Raw genomic sequence first — 25,489 nt, 5'->3', positions numbered from 1 at the left:
CTCCTTTTCCACCTATCCACTCCACCCTCCTCCCTGACCTATCACCTTCATCCCCTCCCCCACTCACCTATTGTACTCCATGCTACTCTATCCCCACCCCCACCCTTCTCTAGCTTATCTCTCCACACTTCAGACTCTCTGCCTTTATTCCTGATGAAGGGCTTTTGCCCGAAACGTCGATTTCGCTGCTCCTTGGATGCTGCCTGAACTGCTGTGCTCTTCCAGCACCACTCATCCAGAATCTACACAGTGGGTGTTGATTGAAATTCATGAATTGCGCTTACACCAAGGTCTCTGCAGATTGGTCATCCCACCACCGCTAGGCTATGGTATCTACAAGGTAGAGGATTACAGAAAGTCAGGATTGACACTGCAGTATGATTTTGCCAACGTATAGAATTTGTGATCTGTAATGGATAATTTTAACAAACTGTTCAGAGATTTTTACGGCACACCGAAGTAATAAAATCATGCAGACTGCTGTCTCCCTTTGTGTTGATTGATTACATAAGACATCAGCTTTGCTTTGCCAGTATTTTAAAGCTTTGTTGTTCCTAGGAGAGCTGTATTTTCAGGGCCATTGAATTGTCATTTAAATAAAAAATTGGAGCAGCAGGATCTCTCTTATATAAAAGGAAGAAAAAGAGTTAGAGTACTCTTTGCTTTAGTACATGTCTGTAAATTTTAACTTTACTTGTATTTGTAATTGTAATCATTTTTGTTAAATACTGTTAGTTCTGCCATAACTCATTCTCATGCAATCCCATGTTTATCAGAAAATTGTGTAATAGCAGCACCTTTTAAACAAATGGGGCTGGAATCATACTATAACCAACACACGCTTTAAAACTTAGAAACAGTGTCCCCAAATCATCAACCGTGTTATAGCAAATGCATGTTAATGAAATGTGCATTATAACAGAACAACCTGTAAATCACTCTTAGAAAATTTCTTCTGAACAAAAAGAATTAGCTCTGTCTTGCTGGCCAATGCCCTAGCTACAGATCTGTATGGCTTTCTATGCAAACAGAAACTGGGTACCACGGTGGCTCAGTGGTTAGCATGGCTCCCTCACAGCACCAGGTACCTGGGTTTGATTCCAGCCTTGGGCGACTGTCTGTGTGGAGTTTGCACATTCTGTCTGAGTTCCTGTCAGGTGGCCAGCACTTGGCCCATATCTCTCTCAATCCTTCCTATTCATATACCCTTCCAGAATGTTGCAATTGTACTAGCCTCCATCACTTCCTTGGCAGCTCATTCCATACACGTACCACCCTCTGCGTGAAAATGTTGTCCCTATGTTCCTTTTATATTTTTTCTCTCTCACCCTAAACCTATGCCCTCTAGTTCTGGACTCCAACATCCCAGGGAAATGACCTTGTCTATTGATCCTATCCATGCCCCTCATGATTTTAAAACCTCTATAAGGTTGTCCCTCAGCCTCTGACCCTCCAGGGAAAACAGCCCCAAGCCTGTTCGGCCTCTCCCAATACCTCAAATCCTCCAACCCTGGCAACATCCTTGTAAATCTTTCTTGAACTCTGTCAAGTTTCTTCTGATAGGAGGGAAACCAGAATAGCAAGCAATATCCCAAAATGGCCCAACCAATGTCCTGTACAGCAGCAATAAGACCTCCCAAGTCCTATCTCAATGCTCTGACCAAAAAAGGAAAGCATACCAAACACCTTCTTCACAATCCTTTCTACCTGTGACTCTACTTTCAAGGAACTATGAACCGGCACTCCAAGGTTATTTTACTCATATTCTTATTAAATATTTGGGCAATATTATTAGACTTAAACAATGTTAGCAGTCCTCTGATACTTGGGACAATTATTTCATGTCTTGTTCTCATGATGATGAATGTTTGACTGACATTGAGTTTGAATCAGCAATTTACAGATTGTTTTCCCAGTTGACAATGTAGTGAATGAACACTCCCCAGGACCTTATCATTAAGTGTATAAGTCCTGCTCTGATTTGCATTTCCAGAATGCAGCACCTTGCATTTATCTAAATTAAATTTCACCTTGTCTCAACATCAGGACCAAATTGTCTATGCATCAACTCAACTGGCAGCTTACTGCTGCCCAGCAGAAAAGTTGCACAGTTAAGGGGGATTATAGCTTGTTAAATACCTTATGAATGCCACGACTCACCTCATTAATTTGCACTTTGACAAAAATATCTGAGCTTTAGCCTATTGTGAGTTGGTGCTGAGCTATTCAAAGAGCAGCACAGTTCCACTGTGTGTGTCATGCTTCAAGTCATCTAATTGAGATGAATGATGAGATATTTAGATCTCCAGTTCGCCATTACAGTGATATCGTTGAGCATATTTCTGGAAGGTAATACTAACATGCTGATGGCAAGATGCAACAGTTACATTGTCTCCTTGCCTGATCACTTTGGGGCATTGCATACAGGTTTAAGTGTACCAAAATAATCCCAGCAATAGATGTTGAAAAGTATTTTAACTTAATTTCTTTAATTCCTCTGGAAAACAAAATGTTTTGCAGTACAATGCAAGAGATTATGGAATTATTAAAACAGTTTTCACTTAAATATGGTGCACTGACTGTATCACAGAAATTTATCACAATGAACATTAAGGCATTCAATTTGCAATTTGCACAATACCGTGTCAAAGTGGTTTCAAATCAGAACACATTAACACAAAGACTTGACAGAGTCTTCTACTTCCATTGAAGGACAGGATTGCTACTCCTGCATTGCAAGTCAGTTCTTTTTTTTTTAATCCCCGAAATAAAGGTTACAATAAACCTGGCAAATTGGTTACAGATGGCCATGATTGATTAAGTATTGAATATATCAACAAGTTGAATAGAATCTGTTCTGAGGAAGAGTCACTAGACTCGAAACGTTAATTCTGATTTTTCTCTGCAGGTGCTGCTAGACCTGCTGAGCTTTTCCGGCAATTTCTGCTTTTGTTTCTGATTTCCAGCATCTGCAGTTCTTTGTTTTAATTAGTACATAACATGCTGACAGTGACATGTAACCGTTATTATAATTGTAATCTTTTCAATTTATTGATATATTCACTATTTAATCAATCATGACCATCTGCAGTTAATAATGCCAACTATGTTGTGTTGAAACAGAGTTTTGCAGCTAAACCGTACACTCATGGCAAAGTACTGAGTACCAATCTCTATCTGGTCACATCACCAGCATGCACTAACAACCCACTGCTCTTCTTTCCCCATATTTCTCAGCATCTCATGTGTTCACAACGTCTGTTATTTGTATAGATCGAGTGTTAGGAGTTCACCTCCTCATTGCATTGAGGTCTTCCAAAGTTTTCCTGAATATTTTCTGATCTCCTCCCCCAAGTAGTTGCATTTTCCACAGAAACATTCCACCTCCAGCCTTCAAGTCTCTTTGACAGAAACTTATTTGTATATGAGCAAACTGCTGAAGATCTGAAATAAAAGCAGAAAGTGCTGGAGAAACTCAGCAGGTCTAACTCTCCACAGATAGAGTGAAATAGAGTTACATTCTGAGAAACTAGGGGATGTCAATGGTCCTTCTAAGGCTATGGTAACAATAAAGAACAAATGAAATATTGATCCTGTGTGGGGAAATGTACTGAGGGGGATATGAAGCATAACTAAACAACACGAGAAAACATTTCTCATTTCCTTGAGAAAGTAAACACTTGGCATAATGGAAAAAGGAAAATAGATTCATAGGATGGAGTTCTCAAAGATTCAGGCTGTCATAGTTTCCCTCTTCATTCTGCTACTTAGTGTGTGTGCTGAACGATTTGGATCCACTGAAGTCCAGATTTGATGCAGCAGAACAGCTGCACCAACATGCGGTCTCTCTGACCAATGAATCAGATCTAAGCTCTGCAGTCCTGCCATGTCCAGGGATGAATGGGAATGGACAATTAAACAGCTCACAGAAGGACAAGGAAGTACCACAGGTATCCCCATCCTCAACAAGGGAGAGCTCAGTGCAAAAGACCATGCAACCATCTTCAATCAGAAGTGTCATTTGGATGATCCATTGTAGCATCCTCCTCAGGTCCCCACAGAAGCTAATCTTCAACCATTTCACTTCATTCCATGTATAGCAAGGAAGAGTTGAAGTACTGGACTCTGTAAAAAGCAATGAGTCTGTATGAAATGTTTGAGGTTCTTTTAAAATTTTAAAGCCTAAGTCAAATATAATTAGAGTTTGAGTGAATTAATCTAAATATTTACTAGTTCTGGCTATTTCCAAAAACCAATCAAAAACAAATACGTTGTTAAACATTTTACAGAATTTATTTATCACAGTAAGTAGAAAAGAAATAATATTTAGTAAAAGTAATGTTTTTTTTCAGTTGATCCACTGCAGGATGCCAGATTGTGACACTGGTTGACTGGCAGAGGTCTCTTGTTCTGCTTTCTGAAGTTCCTCTTGTCTTCGAACTTTCTTCTTGTGCGTTGAATCACAAAATAACCTCTCCCTTATTCAGCCATGAATAGCTGGACATGATCACAAATACCCTGCCATTGAATTACTTTCTCAGTGCATGAACAGTTCATGGATTTGCTTAACATTTCTGATTGGCCACTTTAAAAATCATGGTTCTCTTAGTGACAAGACTTCCAATTGTCTCCTGCTATGCCAATCTTTTTCTGAGATTTTATAATGACTTGTCCCTTCCAGCTTAGCAACTCCACAGTTCTGGACCAAAATGGCATGGCACCAATGAGCAGTTTGAATCAGCTTTGTGTATATTGTATTATAGTCCAAGAATTATCATCCCAAATCATAGACCAACATCACAGGACTACAGATTCAACACGGAACCTAACTCTTACCATCCACACACACACACATATGCATGGTGTATGTGTGTTTGGGATAAGAAAAAAAGACTCCCAACACCCCTCAGCCCATCATCTACATGGAACAAGTCAGGTGTGTGATAGAATACTCCCCTCTTGTCTAGATGAGTGCAGTTCCAACAACACTCAAGGAGCTTAACACCATCCAGGACAAAGCAGCCCACTTGATTGGCACCACCTACACTACTGATGCATAGTGGCAGCACTGTCTCCTATCTAAAAGATGTGCTGCACTCACTCACCAGGCTCCTCCGACAGAACCTTCTAAAAGTCAAGACCTGGTATAAGGCTAGCAGATTCACGGGGATGTTGCTGCCTGGACATTCTCATCGAAGCTACACACCATCCTGACATGGATTACAATATCTTCACTGCTGCCAAGCAAAAGTCCTGGGACTGCCTACACCGTGTGGACTGCAGCAGTACAGAAGCTGGCTCAGCACCTCTTTCAGGGAACAGGAGAATCGACGTTTCGGGCATAAGCCCTTCCTGAAGAAGGGCTTATGCCCGAAACGTCGATTCTCCTGTTCCCTGGATGCTGCCTGACCTGCTGCGCTGTTCCAGCAACACATTTTCAGCTCTGATCTCCAGCATCTGCAGACCTCACTTTCTCCTCAGCACCTCTTTCCCCAAGGCCAGTTCACAACCAGCAATGCCCACATCCTAAAAGCAAATTTTTTAAAAAAACCTTCTTTTACTCTACCTTCCTTGTTCAACAGTTTGCTAAAATGGCGAGCAATTTTTTTTTCCAATTTATCCCTTATAATTCAGCAAACACTATTACTTGATGATAATGCTGGAAGCTCATTTGCTTATCACCCTGAAAATTGCTGCCCAGAACATTACTGTCCCCAACTGTTGAATCATGATTCATTCTCACTTTGCTTTAAGGTATCAGCTCTGATCTTGTTTTCTATATAGGTCGATAATATTTTGCTACACAGTGGTGCAATGCTCTTTCCCTAAAATGTATTGCATAGTACAGTATGTTTATCCTTGAATAGATTGGTAGTTGGGGTTAGGGGGTTATGCCTGAAGTTATAGAGAATGATCTATAAGAGAATGCTCCTAGAGGAAGTGATAAAGAGCAGCAGAGAAGTTTGAGGAGAAACTGGTAGATAACATTAGATCCCCCCTTTGTCATATAAATATTTAAAAGTTGGCAAAAGGAGTAGGGTTCATTATTTATATAGGTGTGTCTGAGATATTGAGACTTGCCCGCACAGTTGATATCCATGGAATAAAGGTGGCTGAGTGACACAAAATAGACATCAGGAATGCAGGACACCATTCCAAAATTTGCAGTTAACAGAATCTTGGAAATATTATGAAATGTGAGGGGACTAGTGAATCGTCAAGGGAAGAAGGTAGTGAAATGCACTGGCACAGAGCAGCTGAAATTTATTACAGCCAAGTATTAAATGATGCATTTGGACATGAAAAATGATAATATAAAGGATACAATTTCCTGTTCAAGTATGATTAAGAGATGCTGGTGTTGGACTGGAGTGTACAAAGTTAAAAATCACACAACACCAGGTTATAGTCCAACAGGTTTAATGGAAGCACACCAGCATTTGGAGCAATTAAACCTGTTGGACTATAACCTGGTGTTGTGTGATTTTTAACTCTGTTCAGGAATGTTCTGACACTGCCAAGGCCCAGAAGTAGTGGCACTTTGTCAGTAGATAAGGAAGGGTCTGCTTGAATCAGACAGTCAATGGGCTGGTGCCCTGGATCTGGAGATATTCACAAATTGGGAAAGGTCAGAGAAAACACTGAAGCCAAGGATCCTGTACACTGAGGGGCCGAGAGCGTATACTCTAGGAAACGATGATAACCCGATTGGAAACATTGGTTCAACTTCAGATGGAGATGGTTTTACAACTGTTGGATGCCATACTTTAAGAAGGAATGAAGGTAGAGATAAACTGTGCAAGAACGGTTCGAGAGGTAAGGTATTTCAATTGTGTGGATCAATGGATGAAATTTAATTTCAACAGAAGTCTGGAATTTTAAAAAATGTTAATGGTGTCAATAAAAACTGTTTTACAGGATCATAGAATCCCTAGACTGTGGAAAGAGGTCATTTGGCCCATCAAGTCTGCACCAACCCTCAAGAGCATCCCACTTAGACCCAACCCCATACCGCCCAAACGTATTACTGTAACTCCACTTTTTTTTAAAAACTATAGCCAATCCACCTAACCTGTACATCTTTGGACTGTGGGAGGAAACCGGGACACAGGGACGGCACAGCACCCCATGCAGATACAGAGAAAATATGCAAAGTCCATATGGTCACTCAAGGCTGGAATCAAACCAGAGTCCTTAGTGCTGCTAACCACTGTGCTACCTAATGTTCTTTTGGGAGACCACCTGCCAACCTTAATTGCTCTAGCTTATATGTGACACTTTAAAAAGAGGCTGAATTGGTTGGGGCTATTTTCCCTGGAGCGTCGGAGGCTGAGGGGTGGGTGGTCTTACAGAGGTTTGTAAAATCATGAGGGGCGTGGGTAGACTGAATAGTCAAAATCTTTTTCCCAGGGTAGGGAAGTCCAAATCTAGAGGGCACAGGTTTAAAGTTAGAGAAGAGAGATTTAAAAGGAATCTGAGGGGCAACTTTTTCATGCCGAGGGTGGTGCATATATGGAATGGACTGACAGAGGAAGTGATGGAAGTTGATACAATTACAACATTTAAAAGGATCTGGATGGATACATGAATGGTAAGGGTTTAGAGGGATATTGGCCAAATGCTGGCAAATGGGACTAGATTAATTCAGGATATCTAGGTCAGCATGGAGGCATTGGATCGAAGTGCCTGTTTCCGTGCTGTATACCCGCAGCAATCTGGCAAGATTTTCGGGATGGGTAAAATATGCTGGCGAAGCCAGTGGTGCCCATAGCCCATAAACAAATTAATGGAAATAGTTTTGTGGATAGATTGGCAAAAGGGCTGTTTTCCTCAGAAAAAAGGTTGCGTTTTGATTTGATAAATTGTTCTAAATCACCCACTACGAGAATTTGTTTACAATGTTCAAATTGCCGAGAATCAGAGGACAAGATGTGGAGAATTGATTAAAGAACCAGGGGATATACAAGACCTAGTAAGTCATTAGGTTCTGAAATATACTGGCTGAGAGCACAGAAGAAGCAGTTTCCATGTGGGCCTAGTTCTTGAGGCAGTCACCAGCATGATCGACCAAATGGCCTCCTTCCAGTCTGTAACCATTTTGTGATTCCATGATTTGTTTAAGACTTCTCCTCATCTTAGTAAACTTAGCTACTTCTCCTAATTATAAAAAATACATGATTGTCCCTTCTCACCTTTTCATTCACTTCCTGACCTTATTTTAGTATTTGTCTTTGATTTAAGGAATGATTATTGTTCCCATTAGACCATTAAATGCAGAAGTAAGCCAATGGCGTTTTGAGCCTACTCTACCATTCCATGGCTAATCATCCACCCCCTGTTCCTTTCTTTCCAAACCCTTGATCCCTTTAGCCCTAAGGGATCCTCTTGAAAACATTCAAAGTTTTGATCTCAACTGCTTTCTGTGGCAAAGAACTCCACCGAAACACCACTCACTGGGTGAAGAAATTTCTCAACTCAATCCTAAATGGCCCACCCTGTATCCGTAGACTGTGACCCTGGTTCAAGGCTGGTCAAGTAACTCCCCACTCCATTTTCCTGCCTTCTCCCTAAAACCCCCGATTCATATCTTGGCCTTGAATACAGCTAAGGACCAAGGCTTGACAGTTTACAGGAAAGAATTCCACAGATTCACTACCATCTGAGGGAAGAAAGTTGTCCTCATCTCTGTATTAAGTGGATGATCCTTTACTTGGCGATTGTAACTTTGATTCTGTACTCTAATAAATGGAAACAACCTCTCCACATTAACCCTGTCAAGTTCCCAAAGAATTTTATGCTTCAATAAGATAGTCTCTCATTCTTCTAAACACCAATTAGTACCTCCCTACTTTGAAACTTTATTCCCTTTGAAATAAACAACATTGTACTTTCCTTCCCCATTATCCATTTAACCTGGATGCTAATGTTTTGAGATTCACGTTCAAAGACCCCTAAACCCTCTACGATGCAGCATTCTGAAATCTCCCTCCATTTAAATAATATTCTGTTCTTCTGCTTTTCCTGCCAAAGTGCAAAACCTCTCACTTGCCCAGATTATATTTCTTTTGTCAAGTCTTTGCCCACTCACCTAACCTGTGGATTATTGCTCTGCAGGCACTTTGTGTCATCCTCACTTTCCCACCTATTTTGTTTCATCAGCAAACTCAGTGATGGTACATATGCTTGTCATTCAAGTCATTAAGATATATTGCCCATAATTGTGGCCCCAGCACAGTTTTCTGTGGCACATCCACAGCCACAGGCTGCCATCCTGAAAATGCCTTCATTTCAACCCAGTCTTCTATTAGTTAGCCAATTCTCTATCCCAATCTTGCTAACAACTCTACCTGGTCAAGAACAATTTTTGAAGATGCATTATAGTGATTTAGTTAATTCTACACTGCTGGTATTTGACACATTGCAAATATGCATTATACTGCCACATATACCAGAATCCAGAAATGGTAGGATGCAGATTGGACTCTTAAATCACAAAGGAAATGTAGGCAAATAGCAGAATGACAGGTTTTTGAAAAATATTCTACTCCTAACCACTGACTCAATCCCTCTCCTGCATAACAGTCTGCATTCAGCCAACCTGCTCACAATCTTAGTGCCTGATTCAATCCTGTGATGACACTTCCAGCTCATGTTTGTGCTCTTGATAAAGACAGCTCATTTCCACGTCTGTAACATGGCCTGATTGCACTCCATGATGTTGAGTGACATAGTATTATCTCCATGCTCAATAACAGCCTGTGTCAGAACTGCCAGATGTGGGGCATTTGAAGGAGACAGGGAAGGAGAAGCATAAATGGCATAAAGGTAAGCAAAAACTGAATTAAAACAAGCCCGTTCTGCACACTTAGATCGAGAACAAAACTAAAAGGTGGGCAGTGCAATGCAAAATAAATATGAGGAGCATTTCAGGGTGGGCTAGCACAACTGAGATGGAAAATGACATTTTCAATTCTTTAGAATCAGCCACAGAAATCGAAAGCCAATTGATAAAAGATTTTAAACACAAATGACAAAGACTTGGAGAGTCCTTCAAACTGTGGACAGTAATTTGCTTGAATAGTACATGGATCAACATCTAAACAAGTTGTTCAGTTATAAATCGAAACAGCCCCACCTCTCCAGATGGGGAGACGACATTGCATCAGTCCTTGCCAATTATTTTTATTTTATATATTTATATATAAATAAACACCAAAAGTTAAACATTCAAAGTACATCTCTGAAATACATTTATTGCCCAATGTAAACACAGATGATTTAATATATTGCCAGTAAGAAAAACTTACAAAAAAGCCCAGGATTTGCCATGTCCTAATTTAACTGCCATGTGATGCCACACTAAAATGAGTAAATGTGCAGAGTGGCTAAACCTTATGTGATGGAGTTACAAATGGCAACTGTATTTAGCTATGAATTGATTTTAATGCTTCATCTAAAACAATCCAAAGCAGGTTAATTTAGTGATAATTTAAAACAAAATCAGGCCACAGTCATGTTTAACAGAGTGTTTATACTGCATAATTTGAAGAAGGTGCAATGCTGTTACCAAGACATGAAAACAGAACAGTCAAAGTTACACGTGTCTTACTTTCATGCAGCTACGAGTAAAAGATTTAAACAGCCTTTGGAATGATTCTATATTTAAATTATTTTCCGTTTTCTGCAATACCACGAAACAGTTACTGGTATGTGTTTTGTACCAGACACGCAGCAAGGTACAGACCCATCACAATCACAATGCCTTTATAAATGGATTGACATGCAGATACATCATTCTGTCTAAGGTGACAAGGACTGTAAGCAAACAGGCAGCAATAGCTAATTACAATCCAAAACCTAAGAGCTGCTGGAAAAAAAACTAAGTGCTTCATTTTATTTTATACAATTCAACTGCAAGACAGACAACTGCACAGATATTCAGTGAACACTGTTGCAGAAAGCAAAATTCACTGTAATTTTTCTGTTCATACCTACTGGTACATAAAGGTAGTATTTGGCAATTTTACATGCGTGTGGACTCATTTGGGTTAGGAAGAAAAGAAATGTGCAAATTACAAAACCAGAACTAAATGTTCATTCCATCTCTAAGGTCCAGCTCATTAGAAATCCCATTTCCCTGCTTTAATACATGATCAACATTCATTTTTATTAATAAAAGTAGCATACGTAAGAAAAATATAAAAAAGCAGAGTTGGGAAATATTAACAGTTATTTTTTTTAAAGCAGGTTTATTACCTGCTGTGTCAACCCTGTCCCGAAGTATTGATCACATGACCACTGATGTAAAAGAAGTTAAAAAACACACAAAAAAGTATCTGGTTAAAATCAACACAGACTGACTTGGTTCGGCTAACTGGTAGGTGGGCGATGGTTGGGGGAGGGGGCAAGAGAGGAAACTAAGCTTTGTAGATTAAAATGCTGGTGCAAATGGGAAGCAAGATTCACAGAAATGTGGCTCCAAACTAAAACCAGCACTGTCTGTGAGAAGGAAGCAATCTCTGTTTCTTAGTATGGCTGTTGTGGAGGAGAGAACTTTCATCTTTTCCGACGGCAGGTTCGTTTGTGCTCAGCATGCCAGTGCTCTTGCTGACATTTGATGGAGCAGTAAGAGGTGTTCCAGCAGCAGTGGTACATTGCTTCTTCTTCACAGTTGTAGCACTAGAGAGAGGGGAAAAAAACAAGATTACATGCAATTCCTGGAGAATTTCAGGCAACAATTTCAGTTGAAAGTAAACATACAGGAAATGCCTAAACCCTCTCTTCTAGCACATGTTAAATTATGGCTGAATTGTAAACATATAAACTGCAACTCCAGGCCATTTTGTTTCTGATAACAATTAAAAGTTTGCTCAATTTGAAAAGTTAATTTTATATCAAACTTTTCAACTTCCAGTAGGCTATGACATCACGATGCTCCAGAATAATATCTACTAGACATGAACTAGATATCTACTAGACATGAGAATAGGAATTCTAGAATTTACATCTGAATTTGTTCAGTGAAAGTTAAAGAGTTTACAATGATTGATAAAAATAACATCTTCAAGATGTTTCAAGATAAGTTACCACCACCAGAGGGCTCTGCTGTATGACGTATACGCAAATACACTGAAGATATGCAAGAAGATATTAATACATTTCAAACACTGCTTAAATGAAAGCATATTTGAGTCAGCAATTTTCTAAAGTTGGAAACCTGAACTTCATCACAGCCATAAATGAGTCATTGCTGAACTAAAAGTATGTGAGAGAAACAGTTGAGTGTAGTTCTGTGCTTGGCTCATTTGCTCTTCTCCTAAGCAAACTCAAAATTACAAACGATATTTGGTCAAATGCTTCCCTTTCAAAATGGTTCAGCACTTCTCTTTAGGTTAACTTTGTGAACGGGAGTCAACAGCTGGTTCTATGACCGATTTTCTGCAGCAGAGTCTTTAAAGGAGACAGACGTGCATTGATAAAATAGCCTTAATATCCTCCTAATATCCCAAATGCTTCAGAGCCGAATAAATACAGACTTGTTTTATTCATAAACTCAGAAACCTACATACAGTGCCCAACAAACATCAGCCACTTCAATGTGATCCTTGGGACTATTTTTGCATCCAGCTTAATGGTCAGGAAGAGCCTCAATTTAACATCTCAGTTGAATAATAGTATCAACAATGCAGCTATTCTTCAAACTGCCATGGTTTAACCCATAGAATGATACAGCACAGAAGGATCGCATACAATCCTGATAATGTGCCAGATAATTCCCCCCTTCACAGTTATTCACCTCTCTTCTGGAAGTTATTATTGAAGCCTATCAGGTAGTGCAACAAGATCGAAACTTACTATGTAAAAAACGGGTCCCTTCATCTCATTTCTGATTGCTATCCTGTCTGGCAGTGGAAACATTTTCTTACTTGATCTATCAAATCCTTCCTCTTTTTTGAATACTTATGTTATGTTACCCCTTGCCTTTCTGTGCTCTAAGGAAAACAACCTAACTTCTCTCATCCTGTTTCGCCTATAGGTCTCGTCTCCGTCCTCCAAAACCTTGACATTCCTCATTGATTTTCATGCACCGAACTATACACAATAATCCCCGACACCTAACTAGGTGTGCACAAAGGTTTAGCAAAACATCTGCACTTTTATATCTTAAGCCACGTCAACGTCAAATGATTTTTCAACAACATTTGTGCATTAAGTTACAGTGATGCACTTCTGGTAGAATCAGTTAATTTTGATACTTCATACTTTATACTTGTGGATTCAAATATCTAATTTGTCCACAAGTACAGCCACAATAAAGCGGGCAGAGTAGTGAAATCTAGGACACCTTTATGACACTTTCACACATCTCTAGGTTGACAATGTATAATTAAAACAAGCCTTTAAATGCATTTTCAGTTATTTCAAAACAACATTACAAATAAAATCAACTTCTTTGCAAATACAAAACACATACAGATTGCTATAGGTGATGTATTGTGAAGGTTCATAACATCATTGCAGAACTTTGGTTCAAAAGTAGAGGAAAAATGAATTTTAATTTTGTATTGTGAAGATCTAGCCTTTGTTTAAGGTCAGAAAATCATTTTGAATTTCGAGTTCAAAACAGCATTTAGAAAATTTGAGAGATTTCAGTGAAATGCCCAGTAAGGCACCCAGGGAAATAATTGCAAAGATGCTCACTGACTTCAGTTTGATGACCACCAGAGCGAAGGGACCAGAAGCAGGTTCAGGCAGGGTAAGGGGGCCCTTACAGAGCTGCTATTATCAGCAGTCTCTAAACAGTCAGGGAGAAATCCTGAGACCTTTACAGGTTAAGAAGAAGAAATCATCAGAAGCAGAAGGCTGTGGGGGTGTCAAAGAAGAAGGTATCATACATGGCCATTGAAAACATGAATCTCGGAAACTCCTGTAAGTGGAAATGAGTTGTGTTAGCAGCTTTTAAAGGTCTTGAAGATAGACATTAACTGAAGGAAATAGCATGAGGTTCTTGTGGTGCAGTGGCCGAGTACAGTGAAAATTCTGGGTCAGGAGGCTTGGGTCAAATCCCACTCACTCCGAAGGCATGTAATAACATCTGAGATGATTATCTGAGAAAATATCAAAAAGCAAATAGTAAATGCACATCAATTTGCTGAAAGGAATCTGTTGACAGCTATGCCAGCTGAGCAAGATTTACCTGAAGATAGCAGGGACTTCCCATTGAGGTATGAGAGTCTGTAACAGCACTAAATGCTGGGGTAAAGAAGATGAAAATTTCTTCCCGATGACTGTAAACTGGTTGTCCTAATAATTCTTGTCTAACATAATACAGTTTGTGTTTTCCTTTTGTTAAACGTATATTGACAGCCTCTCATGAATATGCTGAGAGATTAATTAATTAAAAAAACTTAGGGTCTACCATGCAAGGTTTCATTCTGGATTGTGACCTCGCCAATGTTATTATCAGCTGAGATTATAATAAAATGGGAGCTTGTCTCGGATAAATCATCCACGATCTCAAAGGACCATTGAAAGTATGCCAAACTTTGAAGACCATGATTAGATCTATTATCCAGAATGCCCTAGTGCTTACAATAAAGGAATGCACTTTTTAGTGCTTGCCATTGGGGATGCTCATAATGAGGTCATAGAATTCAGTCCTTTTGAGCTGATATACTTGCTCCATGATGTGAGAGAACACCTTGAATTGATTTAAATAAACTGCACATCAGTATTCACCAGGAGTAAGACATAGATGATAGTAAGATGATGGTAGGGAGGGGTCTGTTAATATTCTAGGGCATGGTTAGAGTGGTGCTGGAAAAGCACAGCAGGTCAGACAGCATTCAAGGAGCAGGAAAATCGACGTTTCGGGCAAAAGCCCTTCATCAGAAATTGATGAAAGACTTTTGCCCGAAACATCAATTTTCCTGCTCCTCGGATGCTGCCTGACCTGCTATACTTTTCCAGCACTACTCTAATCTTGACTCTAATCTCCAGCATCTGCAGGACCCACTTTTGCTTAATGATCTAGGACATGTCAAGATTAAGAGGTCATGTTAGGTGTCTTGAAAAACATTAAGCTCGATAAGTCCCAGGGCCTGTTGGGATCTATCCCAACATATTGATGGAGTCAATGTAGGAGATTGCTGGGGTGTTCACAGAGATATTTAGCCTCAGGCAAGGTCCTGGCAAACTGAAGAATAGCCAATGTTGTCCTTTTGTTCAATCTAATGTCTAATCCAGGAAATTATGGGCCAGTGAGCCTCTCATCAGTGGTAGGGCAATTATTGGAGAAGATTCTTATAGACAGGATTTACTCACATTTGGAATATAATGGACTTATTAGGAATAGTCAGCATGACTGCGCGGGAGTGGTCAATGGATGTTATCTATATGGACTTTACTAAAGGATCTGACAAGGTGGATGCAAAACTGGCTCAGTCTTAGAAGACAGAGGGTAATTGTGAAGGGGTGTTTTTCTGACTAGAGGTCTGTGACCAGTGGTGTTCTGCAAGGATCAGTGCTGGGATCTCTTATTTATGTGTAATGATGTGGATGAAAATTTAGGTGGTCTAGTTAGTAAGTCTGTAGACAACACAAAAATTGGAAGAGTTATAGATAGTGAGGAAGGTTGTCATAGGACACAGCAGGATGTAGCTCATTTGAAAAGTTGGGCAGAGAAATGGCAGACGGAGTTTGATCTGGACAAATGTGAGGTGATGCATTTTGGAAGGTCAAATGTAAGAGGAAAGTATACAGTAAATGGCAGGAACTTTAGGAGCATTTATATACGGAAGGATCTTGGGGTGCAAGTCCATAGTTCCCTACAAGTGGCAACACAAATGGAGAAGTTGGTAAAGGCAGTTTATGGCATGCATGCTTTCATCAGTCAAGGCAGTGAGTATAAAATCTGGCAAGCCATGTTGCAGCTGCATAAAACATTACTTAGGCCATATTTGAAGTACTGTGTGCAGTTCTAATCCCCACACTATAGGAAGAATGTAGAGGCTTTGAAGAGGGTGCAGAAGAAGTTTACCAGGATGTTGCCGGAATTGAAGTGCATTGGATATAAGGAGAGGTTGGACAAACTTGGGAATGTTTTCGTGAGAGGGTCGGAGGCAGTGAAGGGCAATCTGATAGAAGTATACAAAATTATGAACAGCATGGATAGAGTGGATAGTGAGTCTTCCCCCCCCCTTGCATAGATAGTGAGTCTTCTATGCCGACCAGATATTCTAAATTAATCTAATCCCATTTGCCAGCACTTGGCCCATATTTCTCTAAACCCTTTCTATTCATATACCCATCCAGATGAGTTTTAAATGTTGTAATTGTACCAGCTCCATCATTTCCTCTGGCAGCTCATTACATACATGCACCACCCTCTGTGTGTAAAAGTTGCCACTTTAAGAACCTTTTAAATCTTTTCCCTCTCACCCTAAACCTATGCCCTCTAGCTCTGGACTCCCCCACCCTAGGGAAAATATCTTATTTATTTAGAGCTGAAAATGTGTTGCTGGAAAAGCGCAGCAGGTCAGGCAGCATCCAGGGAACAGGAGAATCGACGTTTCGGGCATAAGCCCTTCTTCATGAATCATGCCCGAAACGTCGATTCTCCTGTTATCCTGGATGCTGCCTGACCTGCTGCGCTTTTCCAGCAACACATTTTCAGCTCTGATCTCCAGCATCTGCAGACCTCACTTTCTCCATCTTATTTATTTATCCTAGCCATGCCCCGCATGATTTTACAAACTCTATAAGGCCACCCTCAGCCTCCAATGTTACAGGGAAAACAGCCTCTCCCTATAGCTCAAACCCTCTAAGGATAGCTACATCCTTGTGAATCTTTTCTGAACCCTTTCAAGTATCACAACATTCTTCCAGTAGGAGGGAGATCAGAATTGCACACAACATTCCAAAGTGGCCTAACCAAACATCCTGTACAACCACAACATGACCTCCAACATCCTATACGCAATGCTCTGACCAATGAAGGAAAGCATACCAAACGCCTTCCTCATTATCCTATCTGGAACTTTTTCACTAGAGCATAGGAGGTTGAGGGGTGATCTTATAGAAGTTCATAAAAATCATAAGGGATACAGGTAAAGTAAATAGCAAAGGTCTTTTCTGTAAGGTGGGGGCAAAAGTGAGGACTGCAGATGCTGAAGGTCAAAGTTGAGAGTGTGGTGCTGGAAAAGCACAGCAGGTCAGGCAGCATCTGACGATCAGGAGAGTTGACATTTCCAGCAAAAGCCCTTCATCAAGAAGGGCTTATGCCCAAAACGTCGATTCTCCTGCTCCTTGGATGCGGCCTAACCTGCTGTGCTTTTCCAGCACCACACACTCAATGGCATATTTTTAAGGTCAGAGGAGAAAGATTTAAAAAGAACATTGGGGCAATTTTTTTTTTTTACACAGCATGGTTAGTTTTTGTATGAACTGCCAGAGGAAGGGGTGGATGCAGGTACAGTTACAATGTTTAAAAGATAGTTGAGTAAGTACATGAATAATAAAAGTTTGGGGGGGGGGGTGGGGGGGGGGAAGAGGTAGAATATGGGCCAAACACAAGTGGGTGGAACAAGCTTAGTTTAGGTATATGATCACTGTGGACAAGTTGGGCCAATGGGTCTGTTTCCAAGCTGTATCACTCTGTGCCTCTGTAAGAAGTTTGACATCATCCACTACCTTAACACTGACTCCCTTCACCACCAACATTCCCACCAAACTGCATAGAGCTCATAACTGTGTGCGCAATGCTCTGCAAGTCACTGCCATTCTAAGTTCTCAGAGGTTTGCATAGCCAGTAAGGAAATTGCAAAGAATATTGCTCACCACAAGAAGTGGATCTAAAAAGATGCATTGCAGGAACTCACCAAAGCACTTTCAAAACCTACAATCTTTCTTTCAAGTCAATAGCCATCCAGACTCAGAATTACGTCATTGCCTTTCACTGCTACTTGCTAAAAATCCTTAAACATCTTTCTCAATAGCATTGTGGATGTTCTTAAGTCCCAAGGACTACAGCATTTCAATAAAAACAGTTCACCACCATTTTTTCTAACATGAATATGGATGGAAATATGTTGAGAGGATTGGTCAAGCATTCATTACAAAAAGTGGTTTTTATATGGATATTGGCAAGTTGTAGTCACCAAAATGGCCAAAGAGGTATCAGCTTTTGTCAACCCAGATGGACTTGATCAACACAAAGCTATGTTGTTTGAAATGGAAAGTGCAGCAACAACCTGTGAATGATTAACCAACAAAGTCATTGAAGGATTCTGTATTGTATATATTGATAGTTTGGTCATGTTCAGGCAAACATGGAAGGCAAACATTTTCCAGCAATTGCACAAATTTTTTGATTGTTTTGAAAGAGCTAATTGTGTTATAAATTTGGCCAAACTTTGCTAGAGCAAAGCTTACTTGGAGAGGCAGATAAGCATTTGCAGCATTTAGGCAAGAGTGGATTCTGTCAGACATTTGTTCCAGATTTCTCTCCCTTAACAGGTTTGTTAAAGAAAAGCAAGAAATTTGAATTGACAGAGGAACGTCAGTGTTTTTCACAGCTTGAAGGCTGTACTGAATTCTGCACCAGTCTCAGAAGCACTGAATTATGATAAAGCCATTAAAATGGGCTTTTAATGGCAGATGGATCAGAGTGGTGCTGGAAAAGCACAGCAGGTCAGGCAGCATCCAAGGAGCAGCAAAAGCCCTTCATCAGGAATATGTTAGTGCAGTTTTATTACAGGTCAAAGTTTGCTCCAAGATGGTGTTGGAGTAGGGCTCCTGAGCTCGGGGCTCTTCTGCTCTGCCTTCTTTATTTTCTTGTTTTTCTCTTTTACTTACTTATTGTGAAGAGTTCAGATAGCATTGGTGATGGCGATTTATCTCGGTGGGGTGGGGTGGGGGGCTGAGGAGAGCTGGGACCTGAGGATTGGCGACTTTGTCGCTGTTTGGGTCAGGCGCTGGCAGTAGTAGAATGACATCACGGTGACATCAATAAGGTGGGCTGCCTGAGAGATGTGACTCCAATGTTAGTCAAACACAGGTGGTAGGGAGGTGGTGGTGGAGGTGAATCAGCCCAGCGGCTAAAGAATTTGCCGATCCTCAGGTGTCATCAATGTTATTTGGGTCTAGCAGCGAGGTGGTGGCAATTCTGAATGGTTCAAAAATCGAACTTGGAATTCCCTTTAAGCTATTACTTTCCAGTTTTGTCTTATTCTTAAACTATCAAAATGGCTGTATCGTGGCAACTATTGGAAGCTTTTCACGGTATCTTATTGTACTTCTCACTGTAAAATACACATGACAATAAAATCATCCATTCATTCCAGTTTGGATCAGTTATTTTCCTTCAAAGTTGAATTTGGGCAAGCAGAAATATTTAATGGAAGAACAGATTTTGAGTTTGATGCTGGCTACTCAATGTTTGAAGTTTACACATCCAATAACTTTGCAGAGATTAAAGTAAACAAAGAACTGCGGATCTGGAGATCCAAACAAAATCAAGAAGTGCTCGAGAAACTGAAGCATCTGTAGAGAGAAAAAAAGGGTTATAGTTTCCAGTCCAGAACCCCAGTTCTGATTTAACTTTTAGTTCTTATTTTTCAGTTCCATGAAAACCTAACATCAATATTCTGCTTCAAGACCCATGTTTGCAACTAATAAATTAATAAGAAAAATAATCAAAATAAGAAGCATTTAGCACAAGTACTGATCATTCAACAAAGACACTCTAAACACAGCTGTTAGGTATGGAGGGATTCATAGGATTTTACCCATTGACAATGTAGAAACAGTGCAATATGGCCAAAATCAGGACGATTTGGATCTTGGAAGGAAACTTGGACATGCTGGTTTTCACAAGCACCTGTTTTTCTCAGTGCCAGAGCCCACGGGTTTGGAAGATACTGCAAAAGAGGCCTTTGAAACTTGCTCAAGTGTTCCAGTATATCGTGGAGACTACAGCCAAGGCATGTTGGTAGTGGTAGCGTAAATATTTAACATACTGGATGAGGTGCCAATTAAGCAGAATGTATGAATTGGTGCCAAGTTTCTGAATATTGGTGCAGCTGCGCTCAACTAGAGAATTAGCATTCTAACGCATCCAAGGTGTTGTGTGGTGCAGTGGTACTATCCCGACCTCTGGACCAAGAGGCCTAGGTTGAAGTCCCACCTCCTTCAGAGATGTGTCATAGATGTGAACAGGTCGATTTAAAATATTATTCCAGCACACCCATGCCTTGTGCCTCATAGGCAATAGAAAGATTTTGAGGGGTGATGAGATAACCACTTATGAGAAAGTGCAGTTTCTAGCTTTGCCCAACAGCCATGGTATTTATGTAGCAGGGAAAATGGAACCTTTGGTCAATGTTGAATTATTGGATGTTCCTAATCAGAGACTTGGTGATAATGATATTAAGGAGAGGTGGATTGACTTAATCTTGTTGGAGATGATCACAGTGTGGCTTTTGTGCAATTTGAATGTTACTTGCTATTGCTCAGCACATGCCCGAGTGCTTCTCAGGTCTTTCTCATGTAGACAGGGACTGCCTTTTAACTATATTATTCATTCTCGAAGATGAGGTCATTACTGGCAAGACTATCTGTGGTTGGCAGAGAAGGTGATGGTGCACAACTGCATTGGTTTGTGAAGGCTATTCAGAGGCAGTTTTCAATCAAACACATTGGACAATCTGTGACTTGAGTCACAAAACAATGTTGGAAGGCTTTCTTACCTGAAAGGACAGCAGTAAAAAAGTTGGGTTTTTACAAAATCTGACAACTTCATGAGTATCTCTGATCATATCAACATCCTCATCTCTAACAAATCAAAATCTCAAACTACCTTCATTTTACTGCAGTTGATGAAAGTTGGGTTTTAAATCCTGGCCCAGGGTATACCTGCTCCAATACCCTCAGGTTGAGATTTTGATGTCTACCAATCAAAAGCACTGTCGCTTTTCTCGGGTATACATTCAACCTTTAGAGAGGGATGTCCCAGATTTGCTCCAACTCCTTGGTGCCACATTTGGTTGTGTGCTGTCTTGCTGCCAAGTGTCACTCTTGTCTGATCAATTCAGCTCATGCCCAGAACAAAGCTCTAAGAGTCTGAAGCCAGGAAGTTCTGATAGAACATCAGTGACCTCTACCCCTACAAGAACAAGGGCAACAAATGAATGGGAACACTACTGAACACAAACTTCTTTCAAGCCACACACCTCTGTTGACTTGGAACTATATTATTGTTTCTTCAGTGTTGCTGGGTCAAAATCCTGGGACTATCTTCCTAAAGCACTATGAGTGGACCTATATGCCAAGGATTTCAGTGTGCAAAAAGGCAGCTCACTTCCACCTTCTAAGAGTTATGGATGGGCAATAAATACTGTCCTAGTCAATAACAAACACACTCCAAGAACAAATTTGAAAAAAGTATCACTCAATAGCACTCTTAGTAACTCTAACCACCCATCACTCTCATGTTAACTAACAAGTCTCATAAATTAGTCATGAGTCAGGTTCTTTCTTACTGATTAGTGCAGATTTGGAATATCAAAAGGAATGCACATATTGATAACCTTTTGAAATACAAATATATTGAGTAGGGATCAAAGAGCAAGATGGATTTCACAAAAAAACCATCTTACTCTTTAATGACACAACAAAACTCGTATAAATAAATTATTTTCCAAAGAAAAGATTGACCTATTTTCCTAATCAACCTCTTTAGAAATGGGACTTGAACCTGGGTTTCTTGGTCAATGGGTAAGGACACGACCACTGTACCACAAGAGGGCCCCCTTGCTTTATATTAATTTCTGATTGTACTTTGGTCAAAAAATACTTCTATAAACAACTCTACTCTCTAAGTCTTATAGAGTGATTGTCCTTCTTCAAATTAATAGATCTGCAAGAACTACAGAAGAAAACTTAGGCTTTTAATCTGCAAAACAATGACAAATTTCTCTTTAAAAGTAATTTGAAATGGAGTATGAAATGATTTCATTTATGTTACACACCCCACCCCACTAACCTTCCCCATACTGAACTTGTAGCCACTGCAATTACATGGCTAGTCCAGGCTAGTTTATTGCTAAGGATGCTGACAGTGGGGGATTCCGTAATGGCATGTCAGTGAATGTCACAGGCTGGTGGTTAGATAGTCTCTTATTGAAGATGATCACTGCCTGGCATTTGCCTGGTGCAAACATTACTTGCCATTTGCTGAGGTGACTGGCCAACATACACAATCAGCTTTCTTTGTGAAAAGCATGACTCCAAAAAGCACAGTATTCACCCTTGATTCCAGTTGTGCTAGGGCTCCCTGATGACACTCACTTCAAATGCAGTCACTCTCACCTCACCTCTGGAAATCAGCTCCTTTGTGCATGTTTGGACAGAGGTTGTAATGAGGTCAGGAGCTGAGTGGCCCTTGGGGATCCCAAACTGGGTGTCACCGAGCAGGTTATTGCTGACTGGCTGCTGTTTAATAACACTGTTGATGACACCATCTATCACTTCACTAGTGATCAAATTGGCCATATTGAATTTGTCCTTTTTTGTGTACAGGACATACCAGGGAAATTTACCACATTGTTGGTTAGATATCAGTGTTGGAGTTGCACTGAACAGCTTGGCAAGGATGTGGTAAGCTATGAAGCACAAAACTTTAATATGATTAATGAAATGCTTTTAGGGCACAAAAACTTTGCAGTATCCAGTATCTCCAGCCAATCCTCACTAAACTGCCTAACGTAAATGCATCTGCCCACAATGATATTGGTAAGAGTGACCACGACACAGTTCTTGTGAGGAACAAGCCCTGTCTTTTACATGGAGAGCTCTGCATTGTATTATGTGGTACTATCATTATGCTAAATGGAACAGACTTCGAACAGACTGAGTAACTTAAATAGCCATCCGTGAAGCGAGATGAGCCATCAGCAGCAGCTGAATAGTACACCCTCACAATTTGCAACCTCATGGTGAGTGTATTCCCCACTCACCCATTACTATCAAGCTAGAAGAGTAACCATTGTGCAAAGGAGTGTGCAGGAAGGCATACCAGCAGCAGCACCAATTTTACCTAAAAATGAGGTATCGACTTGAGGAGCTACAAAACAGGGCTGTGTGCCAAACAGCAAAAGCAAGAAGAGGTAGAATGAGTCGAGGGTTTCTAACCAACAGATCAGGTTCGAGCTCTGCCACATCCTGTCATAATTGTGATGAGCAAGTAAACAAATCACTGGAGGTGGTGGTACCACAATCATCCCTACCATCAATAATGGGAAGCTCAGCACATAGTGCAAAAGATGGTGCTGAAACATTCACAATAATCTTCAGGCAAAAATGCTGAGAGTGCTAACCTCCTCGGGAGGCCCTCAGCATCATGGATGCCAGCTTCAGCCAATTCGATTCATATCGCGTGATATCTGAAGGTTACCACAACCTGGCTGATGACAAATGCAAAATATATTCAACTATTTTGTTGTTCTTAATTTCAATAAAGTTGGAAATCATTGTCAAAAAAACTCTTTGATTAATATAAAATGGTATGTTTAGCAAATGATATATTAAGTCTGACTCTAGGTAAATAAACAAAAATAATTTTAAGTCACTTTTACTGGATTGTTAGTCACCAAATATTATTTGATTGGCAGTGCTAGACACTGATTTAACTGAAGCTAACTAATGGAAACTATAATGAAAATAGTGGAAATGCAAAAAGTTTAGAAAGAGGAGGGGAGTGCTCATCACAGATTTAATATATATCAAAGTTAAATCTTAAGGATGGACATATCGTTAGATTTGAGTTCCAAGTCAATTTCACAAAATAAAGAGATGTCCTTCAAATGATCCTTTGCTTTACAAAATCATTTGCATTACTTTCAAAGGGATGCTGAGAAGAAAAGTCCTTTTCTTGGGATCATGTTATGAATAAATGTCATTGCATATGATTGGAGTCAAAAGCATTTAAAAATTAAAATCCTTTCATGTACATCTTCTGGCAGAACAGCATCAACAATATTCTTCTATTCTCAATTCTAATTTAGAAACAGCAGTAGGCTATTCAGCCCCTCAGGCCTGTTCTACCATCGAATGAGATCATGGCTGATCTGTGACCTAACTCTATAATACCTACCTTTGGCCCATATCCCTTGATAAGTACGCTAAACAAAAAATGTATTTATCTCAGATTTAAGATTAACAACTGATCTAGCATCAACTGCCATTTGTGGAAGTGTGTTCCAAATCTCGACCACATTTTGTGTGTAGAAGTGCTTTTTGATATCTTTCCTGAATCTTGTAATTTTTAGACTATGCCCCCAGTTCTAGAATCTTCAAACAGTAGAAATAGTGGAGAGATTCTTAGAAACTACAATGACCATCAGAACACAAAGAGACTCCATGCAACTACTAACCATCCCCAGACTGTCTAAAAACCTTTTGAAAGGCAAGATTGGGATTGCTTTACATTTCATTAGTAAGCACAAGGAATACAATTTTGAAGAGCAAAAAAAAGGTTACCCAGAATCATAATTCTACCTTCTACAATATGATGGGATCTAAAGGGTTCTATTAGTTTCCTCCATTACAAGATTTGGAAGAGGTTGTGGTAAAGTGGCAATGTCACTGGGATAACAATCGAGAAGTGCAGGATAATTTTCTGGAGACGTGTTCAAATCCCACCATGGTAGAAGTAAAAATGTGAATTCAATAAAAATGTGGAACAAAATACTAGCTTATTGGTGACTGTGTAACCATTATCCATTGTTGTAAAAAAATCACCTAGTGCTAAAGGGAAGCAAGTCTGCATCCAGACTCTTAGAATGTGATTGACTTTTAATTACCCTCTGGATAATTAAGGATGGACAAATGTTTGTCCAGCCAGCAACACACAGATCCCATAATGGAAGGAATATAGTCTAATTCCACAAAACTATCATGGATCATCTGCAATTAGACTTACCAGACTCTTGCCCCCAAAGATTTGTAAGTCAGCTCTTTATAAACATTCTATTCAAGTGGATATCATTACTAACTCAAATTAGAACATAGAACATTAACATTACAGCGCAGTACAAGCCCTTCGGCCCTCGATGTTGCCCCGACGTGTCATACCAATCTGAAGCCCATCCCACCTACACTATTCCATGTACGCCCATATGCCTGTCCAATAACGACTTAAATGTACTTAAAGTTGGCGAATCTACTACCGTTGCAGGCAAAGCATTCCATACCCTTACCACTCTCTAAGTAAAGAAACTACCTCTGACATCTGTCCTATATCTATTACCCCTCAATTTAAAGCTATGCCCCCTCGTGCTCGCCGTCACCATTCTTGGAAAAAGGCTCTCCCTGTCCACCCTATCTAACCCTCTGATTATCTTATATGCCTCTATTAAGTCACCTCTCAACCTTCTTCTCTCTAACGAAAACAGCCTCGAGTCCCTCAGCCTTTCCTCATAAGACCTTCCCT

General features: G+C 40.1%; 1 protein-coding gene across 1 annotated transcript in view; it reads right to left on the bottom strand.

Annotated features, from left to right (window-relative positions):
• Window positions 1–10,176: 10,176 nt before the first annotated feature.
• The window catches only part of LOC122550099 (zinc finger MYND domain-containing protein 11-like), a 32,599-nt gene continuing 17,286 nt past the window's right edge, over window positions 10,177–25,489 (bottom strand). Inside the window, exon 4 of the mRNA XM_043690679.1 lies at window positions 10,177–11,679. Coding sequence (XP_043546614.1) covers window positions 11,557–11,679 — 123 coding nt within the window. The 3' untranslated portion in view covers window positions 10,177–11,556. The remainder of the gene's footprint in view (window positions 11,680–25,489) is intronic.

Source organism: Chiloscyllium plagiosum, chromosome 5 (assembly GCF_004010195.1).
Source record: "Chiloscyllium plagiosum isolate BGI_BamShark_2017 chromosome 5, ASM401019v2, whole genome shotgun sequence".
Lineage (NCBI taxonomy): Eukaryota > Metazoa > Chordata > Chondrichthyes > Orectolobiformes > Hemiscylliidae > Chiloscyllium > Chiloscyllium plagiosum.
This window is presented reverse-complemented; position numbering and strand designations above follow the sequence as displayed.